The sequence below is a fragment of the Oncorhynchus gorbuscha genome, linkage group LG08 (genome assembly GCF_021184085.1).
Source record: "Oncorhynchus gorbuscha isolate QuinsamMale2020 ecotype Even-year linkage group LG08, OgorEven_v1.0, whole genome shotgun sequence".
NCBI classification, from domain to species: Eukaryota; Metazoa; Chordata; class Actinopteri; order Salmoniformes; family Salmonidae; genus Oncorhynchus; species Oncorhynchus gorbuscha.
The window spans coordinates 11,076,644-11,090,251 of record NC_060180.1 but is presented as its reverse complement, the minus strand read 5'-3'; the positions used below and the strand labels follow the sequence as shown (position 1 = coordinate 11,090,251).

Here is a 13,608-nt window from a genome sequence, read left to right as displayed (position 1 = left end):
AAGTTGGTGAATCAACCCACTCAAGTGACACACCCCTCCATCTAGTGGTGTGAGGGCTGTGATTTGGCAAAGTGGGTGGGGTTATATCCTGCCTGTTTGGCCCTGTCTGGGGGTATCGTCTCAGGCTCCAGTATTTATGCTGCAATAGTTTGTGTCAGGTCTCTCTCTCTCTCTCTCTCTCTCTCTCTCTCTCTCTCTCTCACTCTCTCACTCACTCACTCACTCACTCACTCACTCACTCACTCACTCACTCACTCACTCACTCACTCACTCACTCACTCACTCACTCACTCACTCACTCACTCACTCACTCACTCACTCTCCCTGCTGGCCATGTTCTGTTATAATCTCCACCCGGCACAGCCAGAAGAGGACTGGCCACCCCTCATAGCCTGGTTCCTCTCTAGGTTTCTTTCTATGTTCTGGCCTTTCTATGGAGTTTTTCCTAGCCACCTTGCTTCTACACCTGCCTTGTTTGGGGTTTTAGGCTGGGTTTCTGTACAGCACTTTGTGACATCAGCTGATGGAAGAAGGGCTTTATAAATACATTTGATTGATTGATTGGTTGCTGGATCAATCCTTGAGCTGACAAGGTAAAAATCTGTCGTTCTGCCCCTGAACAAGGCAGTTAACCCACTGTTCCCCGATAGGCCGTCACTGTAAATAAGAATGTGTTCTTAATTGACTTGCCAAGTTAAATCAAATAAAATTGTGTTAGTCATTGTTACAAAAAGTCTTAGGAGACATTTTTTCGCCACATCCAGTAAGGGGAGCAGGCTACACCCGGACAAATTGGGCGTGGCTTCCTGCCCTTTCGGGAAGTCGAGAATAAAGTCTCCAAAGAGTTTTTAAAACTCAGCCAAGCCAACAAAGCGGTGAGTGTTGAGTTAGCGACGAAGAAAATAAGTATTACGAATTGATTAAATGCAACGAGTTTGCTAGCTACAGTAGTCATAAAAAAATATCGTCACCGTTAGTTAGCTAAACAACGAAGCTAGCGTTAGCTGACTCCTAGTCAATGGCTAGCTAACTTAACGTTATCTAGCTAAATTAATTAACGTTAGCATCTAGCAATGGAACATTAGAGACTTAGCGGCATAATTATTGAATGGCACATGTGTTTAACTTTCCAATGAATCACATTTATGTCCCGGGAAGCCACCATGGCTAGTAACGTTAGCTAGCTTGCTAAGTTAGCTGTGTTTACATGTAGCTACCATGTTATCTAGCCGCAGTATAAATTATTTGTCTTGACCGACTAACTTGGTAGCCAGGTAAAGGCTAACGTTTAACGTTAACTAGATTGAAAATGGTAAACTAGCGTTTAGCTAGTTAGCTGGCCAAATAAGTTTTAAAAGCTAGCTTGGGTCTTGTCAATAATCAGTTGTAGCTAACTTACCATTATGTGTTTCAGTTGCGCTAACTAAACATGTATGTTGCTGACCTTTATGGAGATGCAGCTGGATTATACACAAAGCTAACTAGGTAAACCTTTCACATCCTGTTATATCCGTGCCACCTAGCTAAATGTTATGTCTCGTCTCTCAACACAGGGGAAAAGATGCACTACTATCGTTATGCAAATGAAGAGGTCAGCTGCTGCTACAAGTACCTCATGTTTAGCTACAACATAATATTTTGGGTAAGTAGCACTAGCGGTAGCCCTGTAAAACCTTTAAGACAGGCAAATGTTTAGCCTCTCTTTAGAACCCGAGAGTATGATACTTACTCATCTCTAACATGTAGGCTCAGCATTCCCGAACAGCCCTATTACAAGTCAGAATGTTGAACAGACTTCACTTCAACTTACTTTACCTGTTGTCTGCTGCTTTTCTCTGTCTGAAGTAATCTGAGACAAAATATCCACAGGGAAGTGTTATCAACCAGACTTGAGTACGCTGGCTTGTATTTCTGGTTGTGTTTTCAATACTGACAAAACAAACACATGCATAATATGGCTGAACCACAGACCGAACCTGTCCCATCCCAATCAGCTGGCAAACTTCACCATCACTTCAAGCTGATTGTGAGGAAACGTGCTTCGGTTTATTTACTATGTTCTGGTAAAATCGGCTATTGGTTACATATTGTGCAATGTGTCAGGAGATTGTAAATCTAAGCGGCAGATACTACCGGCACCGCAAAGAGTTGAGTTAACAACACTTTCCTGTGGATACCTTATCTCTACCACCTCCCGTCAAAAGCACAGACAACCGGTTAAGTAAGTGTAAATATAATTGTATTCAACATTCTGGCTCGTAGACTCCTGCTTCTTTTTTTAGGCCTTTCCTCTTGAATATAGGCATACAAATACTATGACACCCCCATGTCTCATTTGGTGCTAAGCAATGAATGTAGCTATGAATATACTGTTGGCTATGAGTCATCCATGAACAGTACCTACATCAGATACTAGAATACTGCAACAATAGGGTGGTGCCCATTGTTTTCTTTTCATGCAATAATTTCTAGGAATCCCATGTAGGAAACACATTGATTCACTTCAACCATTTTCTGCCTTGGAGGCCAGATGGCAGCCTCTGCAGGCTGACCCGGTGCCACTGTCTATCTACACAGAGTACTTTTTCCATAGCCTCTCCCTCTGATAAAATCCTCCACTGGTAACAGCCATGGCTTTGGTTTATTTAGTCAATTAAAGAATAGTGCAAAATATTGCTTTGTGCTGTCACTTCACACATTTCTATCAATTCCCTGCCAACATCGAGTTGAGGATGAACATTGAGAGACCATACTTCCTGCTTTAGAGTGAACAGGACTCAGTCTGATGGGTGCTAGTTTCCTCTCTTGGTGTCAACAGGAAATGTAGAAATGTTTTGGTTTGTTTTCTGGTTAAGTGTTACTTCGTCTCTTGATAGGGAAGGGGGTGTGGTAACCATTTGTGACTGCTCATCCTGTTTTAAAAAATGTATTATGTTGCTCACCCCTTTGTAATTAAAGTGTTTGTGGTCAGCAGGATTCCTATTTTTTTTCTAGTTTATTTATATATATCTATGCTTCAATGTTCGTTAGTGTGCAGAGGTCTACCTAATGCCCTGGTTAAATACAAGTAAACACACCTGATGTAAATAAATGAACACACCAGAAAAAAATGTTTCTATGTTTCTTTTCTCAGCTGGCTGGAGCAGCATTCATTGCCATTGGGTTCTGGGCCTGGAGTGAGAAGGTGAGTTAGCAGCTTCTCCCATGGCCCTGTGAATGTTTCACCACTGGACAGAGACAAATGACTGTTTGTATAATTGTGTTTGAGATTGACCTTAAACACACAGACTGATTGGCTGTATAATACTTAAGCCAGGATTATCCAGTCACTTCTCTTCACAGCTTTTGAAAGCTTCACAATTATCGAATTCATATGCAAATTCCACTCTTGTTACACATGGCTTAACTTTAGCTGATAAGGCATTTTAATGTAAATGTCTGTTGTCTAGGGTCAAACCGCTTGACTACATTAGAGGTTATTCCAATGCGTATTGGACCTATTAATTTTTACTAGGTAACACATCAGCTTTTAATCACAGGTACGCTGTGATTTATTCAATGTTTGAAGTAATGCCTGCATGTTGATGCTATTCTTGAAATTATATTAGTCTGTGTCATCAGTGTTTAGTGCTGTGCGATTAGTGCTTTTTTTTAGGCCTGTTTCAGTTTGATTATTAAATGTTTTCATTTTCTATTGAAAAAAAGTAAACATTAAATGCATTGTGTTGAATGCTGTCCCAACACAGAATAAAACAATTAATCAAATTCCAATGATGTTAGTGACTGCTTATCACTGGGGCATTTAAAGAATAGTGCAAAATATTGCTTTGTGCTGTCACTTTACATATCATTGAACGATTTAGTCACTTTACACAATTGAAATATTGTATTATATTACACTTGTTGGTCATCTAATCTCCATAGAGCTGCTGCCTATGCTGTTTGACAAAATCACTATGGTTTTAGTTCTTTAAAGTAAATAAGGCAAACATGTCACTGCTGGATACCAACCATGTATTTTCAGGTAGAGAGACCTTGTGAAACAACTGCTCTCTACCCCCTCGCACATTCTAACCTAATTTAGCAGTCCTAAAAGAGAAACCGGACAAGTAGATGGATTGTAGTTAATTACAACATTTTCTGCACAAAGCTATATAGGATATGGACTTGTTGGAAACCATTACTCCCTACTACATCGCACAGTAAAGGCTTGACATGATTTATATCTAGAGAAACTGCAATATGCAAATTGAGCTCACTGGAAAACAATTCTCAAAATAGATTTCAAATAATTGACCAGACTTCGGTCCTGTGTCGCCATACACAATAGCCTGGGGGTCTGTTGGCTCAACTATTAAAGGTCTGATGCAGCTGTACCTTACTGGGATTGTTTTTCAATTAAAATGTTAAAGAAACCAGCCTCCCGGGTGGTTAAGGGCGCTGTACTGCAGCGCCAGCTGTGCCACCAGAGACTCTGGGTTCGCGCCCAGGCTCTGTCGTAGCCGACCGGGAGGTCAGTGTGGCGATGCACAATTGGCCTAGCGTCGCCCGGGTTAGGGAGCTTGTCGCCCGGGTTAGACACCAGCTTGTTAGCGAAGAGCAATAATTTTGTTAGGGCTGTTTTGGGAGTGGCGGAAAACTAGCTGTTATTGTAAGATGTTTGGAACTTATTGGTCTAACTAATTGTGACTGCCTGATGTCACCGTTGAAGGCCAAACCCCCATCTCACCAAAACAGGCAGTCTTTTCAAACAGTTCTTGGACTTAAAGAGCATTATCATTTTTACAATACCACAGTATTATTCCAACCTCATTGTGTGGCTATATCTATATTTGAGAAATCTCGTCTTTGACTGCACTAGGCCTTTAACTTGACTGCTCTCTCACCTGTAGGGTGTGCTGTTGGACCTGACCCAGGTGACACGGCTGCATGGCTTTGACCCTGTGTGGCTGGTGCTGGCTGTGGGAGCGATCACCTTCATCCTGGGCTTCGCAGGATGTGTAGGTGCACTCAGGGAGAACATTTGCCTCCTCAAATTTGTGAGTACCGCACCCCTTCAACAATCCTTTTTCTCTGTGTCTCATAGCATACTGGTAAATATATTTTAGCTGCCCTTACAAACATGCACCTCTGTTGGCCCAGCTTGTGCTCCATGAGTCAGACATGCTCCACAGTTGATTCCACATCCTATGACTAACAAGGGGTGTCTATCTTGTTGAGTGGATCTATGAATAAGGGATTCCTTCATTCACCACATCCTGCATTGCAGTGTTGCACGTAAATATTACAGTATCAAAATATCACAATACCAACTCTTAAGAAAACCGTAGTAAAGTTTCATGTGACAGTAACACATTTTTCAGCCCTACATTTTTCAGCCCTACCAATCTAAAGAATCTGCTGGCGCCTGTTATAAAATGTTAAGTGTTTTATAAATTCAGTTGGATTTTTTTAAAGCAACGCTAGTCTCTTGAATGCCCCAGTCCAGTAATATCCACTTCACTTTCATGCATATATCAGGTGTGGGAGCTGTAATCAGCCAGCCGGCAGCCACATCCCCTTCCAGCCACCACTCACCTGCTTCTCTCAGTCCGCTCTGTCTGCGCATTTATTCCGCAATCAGTTTAAAATAGAATTTAGCTGGGATGGCGAGTGGGGGTGCACACCCTGATGAGTCTTCTGTTACATTGGAGAAGTGCAAGCAAAGTTGATACAATGTATCATTTCATAAAGCACAGGCCAGTCTGGGTAGGCTGTGTAAGTTCACTGTCAAGCAGCCTTTGAGCGCCAGAGGACAAATACAGCTTAGTGACAGGCATACTTGCAGCTTTACAGCAGAGATTCTTTTCTCTAGCTCAAATGGCAATAAACCATTACCTGTATTACTGGAGCGACCTTTTTACATTTTCTGCTCGATTTAATGCATATTTGATATACACTGAACAAAAATATAAACACAACATCCCAGAAACTTTCTATATGCACAAAAACCTTATTTCTCAATTTTGTGTAATTGGCATGCTGACGGCAGGCAATGTTCACCACAGCTGTTGCTAGAGAATTTAACAGGTAGGCCTAGTATGTGGGAGACGGGAGGGAGCATCTGTCTGTTTTTAATGAAGAGGTAAAGGTTTCATGCCGCGGTTTCCCCCTTATTGCCACAATGATATGCAGATCATTATGTATGTGTATTCCTCCAGCCAAAACACAGGTAGGCCCTTGAAAATGTGAGAAAATCAGCCGTTCTATCCAGTATTATGTTAGTGTGATGTTGAATATTATATGTGTGAGTGGGAGTGTGAATATCAGTGAAAGGTTGTTGATGTAGCACATGCGCATAACGTTTAGAAAACAGGAACAAGTATCACAGGGACTTGGATGAACCGGGTGCTAGGCCACTCAGAATTGTTTTCCTCTGTGGTATCGCTATTCTTGGCCTGGTATCGAATCATTAGTAAAATTTTGGTATTGTGATAACACTACTCTATTGATAGGGGTATGCAATTGTTTTTTTTTGTCTACTCGTGCTACCACGAACACGACTGTCCTGTCTTTGTGTCTGACTCGGATGCCCCTCTATTAGTCTCTCACCACGGGTAAATGGCTTGTTTCTGTCCTTCAGTTCTCAGGGGTCATCGGGTTCATCTTCTTCCTGGAGCTGACGGCAGCCGTGCTGGCGTTTGTCTTTCAGGACAACGTCAGGGAGTGGATCAATGACTTCTTCCTGTCCAACGTCAAGGCCTACAGGGAGGACATCGACCTGCAGAACCTCATCGACTCCCTGCAAAAGATGGTAGGAGAGCTATGCAAGGTCTGGCTGTGGGGGTGGTTAATGGGATATAGAGGCAGAGAAAGGGATTGTGAGACACAAGGTGATGTTTTAACCAGTGCCTCTTTCCCCTCCCTGATAATGTCTTGCTGCTGTTTTGTTTCATGCTCTCTCTCACATCCTTTCTGTCACATTGTTTCCTTTCCTCCCAACCGCTCAGAGATTGTTCATACATTCCAGTGTTAGTGTGTGCTTGTTTTCACAAGTCCCGCTGCAATGGCCTGTTGTTCTCTGGGGACCTGATGAGACCTGAACTGTTGTCCTCCTAATGTATATGTACTGTATGCTCAGTCCTACACTGTCAGATGTGTGGTATGAAGATGCTTCAGTGTGTTTGGTTAGTTAGAACCATCTCTGACTCAAACTCCCCTCTACTGTCTGTCCTAGAACCACTGCTGCGGAGCCAAGGAGCCTGATGACTGGAACCTGAATCTTTACTTCAACTGCACCGTCAACAACCCCAGCAGAGAGAGGTGTGGAGTGCCCTTCTCCTGCTGCCTCAGTGACCCTGCAGTAAGTACTCTCTGCCTGTCTCTCCATGTCTCTTTTGTGCTACTGTTACACTAGTGTATACACCCTTATGTTATACTAGGGAAAATGTGTTTGTATAGCTAGGGCTGACCGTGAGGACTTGTGAAGAGCAGAATCAACAACCTCTGCATAATCAAAACAGCTGCTTTGTGAGATGGTGTTAAAGTTCAATTCGCCATTATGTAAATGAAAGCTGAAAAGTACCAGTGGCCTGGGCTTTGGCCCCAAGTGTGACACCGGGTGCTGTGCTGCGTAGGTTGAAACCGAAAAGCCTGATTTTATTTTGGGTGAAACACTGGTCAAATCCGTAATGGAAATACGCCATTGGTGTCATTGCTCCGTCAGTATTCGTCTCCTCTGAATAAGTCACTCTGTTCTCGTGTTACAACTCCCACTGTCATACTCATTTTTAGGTATGCTTCTTATTAGTCCTTGACACTGCCGGTACTAAATCGAACTGTTTCTCTCTCCTCAGGACACCGTTTTAAACACCCAGTGTGGATATGATGTCCGTAAAGGTCCAAAGGTAAGACCCTATCCAGCGCACACATCACATACATGTGTTCATACTATATGCTATTTAGTAGATGCTTTTTCTCTTCATTATATCATACTGCATGTCTTTTGAAAGGGATACTTCAGGGTTTTGGCAATGAAGCACTTTATCTACTTCCCCAGAGTCTGATGAACTCGTGGATAAAAAGTTTGTCTCTGCGTTCAGTTTGAAGGAAGTTTCCAACTAGCATTACTGCAATTGCTAACTCGTGTTAAATATCCCGAACTGTCTTTATATCACCTATATATGCATCCATGTCTACTGTTTGTGACAATCTGCCTCTGTACTAGCTGTATTAAAACTACTGCTGTGAAAGGAAAACATTTTGTATTGTGAGAAAATGTTTAAGCAATTTCAGTGCAGAAAGAGAACTTCCATTTCTTAAGGGTAGATGATACAGGCTTTAGTGGCAGGTCATTTAAACTCTGTATTGACGGTGTCTTTTCTTCCCATTACCCAAATGGGATAAACGCATGTCCTGGTTGGCTCCCTTCTGCCTCTGTGAATCTCTCACTACGGAGAGCGGCAGGCTGAAAAATAAATGATTCTTCATCTATATTTTGGCCTAGTGTTTCAGTGGTCGCTCTCCAAGTTGGGGTTTAAAGTGGTGTTTTTCACATTCACCCTGTTTTACATTGGTTCTGGTCCCCTGGCTCAGAATGAACTATTAGTCTTCATTGTTATTAGTTTGGGAGACGGAAGAACCATACAGGGGTTTACAAGGTTTCAAGGCAGACTTATTTGTCTTCTTTATTGATCAGGAAGGACGTCTTCGACACTGCAGATGCACATGGATAAATGTTTTTTTAATTTTTATGCTGAACATGGAAGAGCTGAGTTTTTTTGTTTTTCATCATAGATGACTCAATTCATTGCAGAAGAACCAAATATTTGCCAACATTGACCTTTCCTCTGTCCTTTATGGTGCTCTATCAATTTCACAAAGATTTTTTTCATACATAGGTTGTCATGGATGAAGGCTACACAATAGCAGAAAGTACTTTTTTGTTCAAATTCTGTAAACTTCTTGACAACACACACTTGGTGTTAAATCTTTAGTATTTGAAAAAGCAATCTGTTGGATCTAGCCTTTATAAGATGCATTAAGTGCACCAATCGTTGTAGTAAGGTGATTTGAGTAAGCCGGTATATACGAAGGTATGGAAGAGCATTCTATATAGCTGTCATTTCCTGTTGCAGGGGGTCTGGAGTAACGCCATTTACGTCAAGGGCTGCATCCCAGCCTTGGAGGAGTGGCTGCCTCGGAATATCTACATAATAGCTGGAGTATTCATCGTTATATCTGTACTCCAGGTAAATATAAGTATATCCACGTGTAAATGACAGACTACATGTGGATATGTTCTAAGCTAATGCTATGAATTTTTCTCACTTCTCAGATGATGGGCATCTTCTTTGCTCGGACACTAATCGGTGACATTGAGAAGGTCAGGTTTAACTACTACTGAGTGGTGTGGTGAAATGCATAGGCCTACAGAGGACAGTACTGGGACTATCCACCATACATTCCTCCCTATCTCTGATCTCTCTCTGAGGCATGGCAAGCGACAAGAATACGTCTATACCCGTGGCTTGTTATCTTTGGACTGTTCTGTCAGTCTCTGGAGATGGGATACCTCTGCAAGAGCCTGCACAGTGGACATTTAATCCGCCTTATTCAACTCAAGACTCTTATGTGCCTTCTCTCACAGGATTGCAGTTGGACTTAAAAATACACCCTGGGTTTCCCTTTGTTTTTGTAATTAGATACATTTTTGTATGGTTTGCCTCAGACACAGTGAATGTTTTCCTCTTTCCCGGCGACAGTCTTAACCAATAAACCCAGGTAGATTCCTGGGTCAATACATCATACCTCAATGATCCAAAAACAACAATTTAAGTCGCCGCACAGGTTTAAAAGGTGTGTTCTCTAGCCTTCAGCGTTTCATGAGTAGAATGGTAGCATATCAGACTGGGGGAGGAGGAGGAGGAGTTTACCACGTCAGTGCAGCTGCAATGGCTCCGATATAAGACCTCGCCCTAGAGCTCAATCTGAAACAACAGGATTTTGGCACTGTTATGTGACAGGCTTTCAACTGGCACCACCATTGTCCCTTACCTCAGCTAAACATGAGAAATGCAGCTCTATTTTAAAGGTAGACTCAGTAGATGCAGACAGTAAACTGCATGGTGGGTCAATTTCCACAACAAAGTGTGAGCCTCAACTTCTCTTTTTTTTAATTAAAAATTCTCTACCTACAATGCTGTAACAGAGTGAAGCGAACCCGTGCAGATACTGTGTTGAGCGCAAAGTATTGCATCTTGCTCATCTCAATATCTGTGGTGCTGCTCGTGGCAGTCATCTAGCAGAGTCTACCTTTTAAACCATTAGAATCAGTCTGCAGCCAGTCAAAACCAAAAGTGCACAGCTGAACCTCTGACCTATTGTCCATCATGCCTTGCCTTTTCTAGCAGTCATGTCTCACAACTTGTCATTCCACAATGTGTACTGCATCATGCCAACTAGTGTTGCGTATCGGTCATGTAGACACAACTTAAGGGAAACGACTGTTGACGCAATGTGTGTGTAGATGACATGCTTTATTTTGATCAGTCTTAGATGACCCCTAAGTGAAGTATTAGTTGTTAGCTTGTTGACTCAAGAGTAGCTGAGTTAGATTATTTTACTGTTGTGTTGACTCCAGCCAAGGAAGCTTGGGCAAGTGCAGCAGTGGAGACTCTCACCCAGACCGACAGACAGGGAGACATCCAGAGCCCGGTGTCTCTCACCCAGACCGACAGACAGGGAGACATCCAGAGCCCGGTGTCTCTCACCCAGACCGACAGACAGGGAGACATCCAGAGCCTGGTGTCTCTCACCCAGACCGACAGACAGGGAGACATCCAGAGCCTGGTGTCTCTCACCCAGACCGACAGACAGGAGACATCCAGAGCCCGGTGTCTCTCACCCAGACCGACAGACAGGGAGACATCCAGAGCAGCATGGGCCACTTGAACCACAGGTAAGATCTGATCATAGTGCTCATATCCCATCAACCTATAGCCGGGATTGTGTTGTGATCACATCACTAGACCTGGTTATCTTCCTGCATGGTGAGAGTTTTGATTGAGCGATTGTATTCACCTATAATGTCTTGAATAATTTTTACTGTCTTATCTTGATCTGTTTTTCTAAACACATTCACAAATGCAAACCCAGTCGTCGCCTTTTTAATTTTAGCTTGAAAATGTGCTGAGCTGTTCCACTCTGCTCTTGTTAGATATTAAATACAATGCTGTCTGATCGGGCTGCCCGGAGGCACTTTATGTAGAAAAGATACAATTACAACTGTACGGGATGTCTTGATGCCCAACTTGCCTCCTCTGCTCAGCCTTTACACCTCAACAAGACACTCAGCCCACATCCAAGTGACCTCTGGCCACAGAATGAGCACAGACTTCCTGAAACATTACTCCAAGCCTTCCAAAAGCGTTTTCAGCGGCGGTGTTTGCTGCAAGCTAGAACTGCTTGAGCTTGCTTTACCTTCATCCTGTCCAATGATGCCCTGCTCATTCCCCCTCCACTGCTGTCCTCATACCAGAATGGGGTGCGTTACAGAGCCATCTATGGCAGGTAGCCTAGCGGTTAAGAACATTGGGCCAGTAATTGAAGGGTCACTGGTTCGACTCCCCAAGCCTGCTAGGTGAAAAATCTGATGTGCCCTTGAGCAAAGCACTTAACCCTAATTGCTCTGTGTAAGAGTGTCTGCCGATTGACAATGTAATTGTTGAATGAGGATATCTTTACAGCTGATGAATGCTATATACTTGAGCTAAATGTCATACATTACAAGATCAAATTAAAGGACTTTCATTCAGGCCTTCAACTCCCATTTACACATCTGATGGTCTAGGTCTTTTATGTAGTTTAACAATTTTGTGTGCTTGTGTTAGATTGCTTCCATGTGATCATGGGAGTGTTTTTAACAAAAGGGACTTATTTTTTTCCCATATGTAGATGTTCTCTGTTTTACCAAATGACATTTTGTAAATGTGAATTTTCTTAATTGTGGATAGGTTTTTATAAGCAATAAAGTATGTTGTCCATTTTTGTTAAATTTCCCTGTGTAATTAATCATCATCACAGATTAAAATGGCTTCATTTACACACACCCCAATTCTAATATTTTCCTCCCACTATTTGATCTTTTTACCAATCAGATCAGCACCTGGCAATAATTGGGCAAAATTTCAGAATTGGGCTTCCTTTATAAACACAGACATATTGGCTTTGCCCCAAAAAACAAAGGTAACTTTATTCTAAAAAGTACTGACTTAATTGTGCTTTAGAGCCCTCTTGTGTTCATAATGGGAAATTACCAGAAGTCCTGAACAGCCTTCATTTATTTTGGAATCTTGCAACATTTTAGACAGTGTAGATATTACACTATAAATTGATAGCCATAATTGTGATTGTTTTGGTCAAGCCCTAGAATTAGCTTGTTATCTTTAGGGTGTTGGCAACTACTTAATTGTGTCAATTATGTGAAATGTGACTACCATAATGTTGGTAATTGACTCCCTGCAGTTAAGAAATTCTCTACAAGTCAAGGCAGTATACTATTCGTAAAGCAACATTTATACAATGTATATAGTCTATCCTTTATCTCAAAAAGATGAATGTAATTTATTGCATGAAAGAACAGATCTGTGTAATTTGCTGGTGACAGTGTCGCTTGCCAATTTCTGTTTCTGACAGTTTGTGTTTTGTGTCATTTCTGAAGAATGTGCTGTGTAAATACAATGGCCACAATAGTACAGGAAGGACAGTCCAAACAATTTAGCGCAGTCTGGCAGTAACTCCATATACAGCTATTGCCTACCTGGAAAAGGTGTTGCCTGATAGGAAAACAAAATCCCTCTATATTAGACAAGGTGTTTTATTGTTTTTGGGGCAAAGTAGTAGGAACAATTCCATCTTTGATCCCTCCCTTTGATGCCCACGGGACCTTTTTTCTCTGTTTTCCACAGGTTGATGAGTGACAGACACTGATGAAGTTGATATTCAGTGTAGCTTTGTGTCTGTGGCAGACTACTTACTGACTGCTCTAAACAGACTGACCACCTAGCTCACTGATTAATGCTGGACCTACTGCTGAGAAACTGACACCTAAAGCTGGACAAAGGCTGCCTGCCACACAATCTCTCCTGCTGCGTTACTACAGCAGCCTATCTATACTAGCCAGGAAAATGCTGCGTCCCAGTGTTGTGGAAACCTGAGCTTATAATTGACTGTGTGTTTGCGGGGTGGGTGGGAGTGTGTGTTGATTATGTTAACTGGGGGGTGGCGGCATTAGCATAGTGCTGTTTAGTATAGGCTGTTCTAACTGCTGAATGATTCTGGCCGTTGGAAAAGAAGAGCTCTGGTTACCCACTCGGGTCCAGTGAGGCTATCACTTGCATGGAAAAAGCTGTCAGTGCTTCGACAGCACTAGTCTTGTATCATGAACAGGAGGGCAGTTGCTCCATTCATTTTAAAGATGGGTGGACCTCAAGGAATTATGAATACTTCCTCCTTATAGTACCTTTAACTGGGAGGAGGATGTGCATTCATTCGGTATATGTAATTTCTATGTCAGTGATTTCTATGCAAATTTTCTCCTTCAACTGCAGTATTGCCCAGGAACAAAGC

General features: G+C 42.3%; 1 protein-coding gene across 1 annotated transcript; it reads left to right on the top strand.

Annotated features, from left to right (window-relative positions):
- Positions 1-763: 763 nt before the first annotated feature.
- On the top strand, positions 764-12,034 carry LOC124041184 (tetraspanin-14-like). The gene is made up of 9 exons (XM_046358458.1): positions 764-875; positions 1,554-1,642; positions 3,134-3,184; positions 4,893-5,039; positions 6,623-6,793; positions 7,217-7,342; positions 7,836-7,886; positions 9,117-9,230; positions 9,317-12,034. Exons 2-9 carry the CDS (start codon positions 1,562-1,564, stop codon positions 9,383-9,385), a joined length of 810 nt encoding a protein of 269 aa, XP_046214414.1. The 5' UTR covers positions 764-875; positions 1,554-1,561; the 3' UTR covers positions 9,386-12,034.
- Positions 12,035-13,608: the final 1,574 nt, after the last annotated feature.

What these genes read in the sequence shown, in the direction of transcription:
- LOC124041184 (XM_046358458.1), top strand. Translation starts at nt 1,562, where the DNA reads ATGCACTACTATCGTTATGCAAATGAAGAGGTCAGCTGCTGCTACAAG. An exon ending in GCTACAACATAATATTTTGG is followed by an intron (nt 1,643 to 3,133) that starts GTAAGTAGCACT and finishes TTCTTTTCTCAG; the next exon opens with CTGGCTGGAGCAGCATTCAT. An exon ending in GCTGCCTCAGTGACCCTGCA is followed by an intron (nt 7,343 to 7,835) that starts GTAAGTACTCTC and finishes CTCTCTCCTCAG; the next exon opens with GACACCGTTTTAAACACCCA.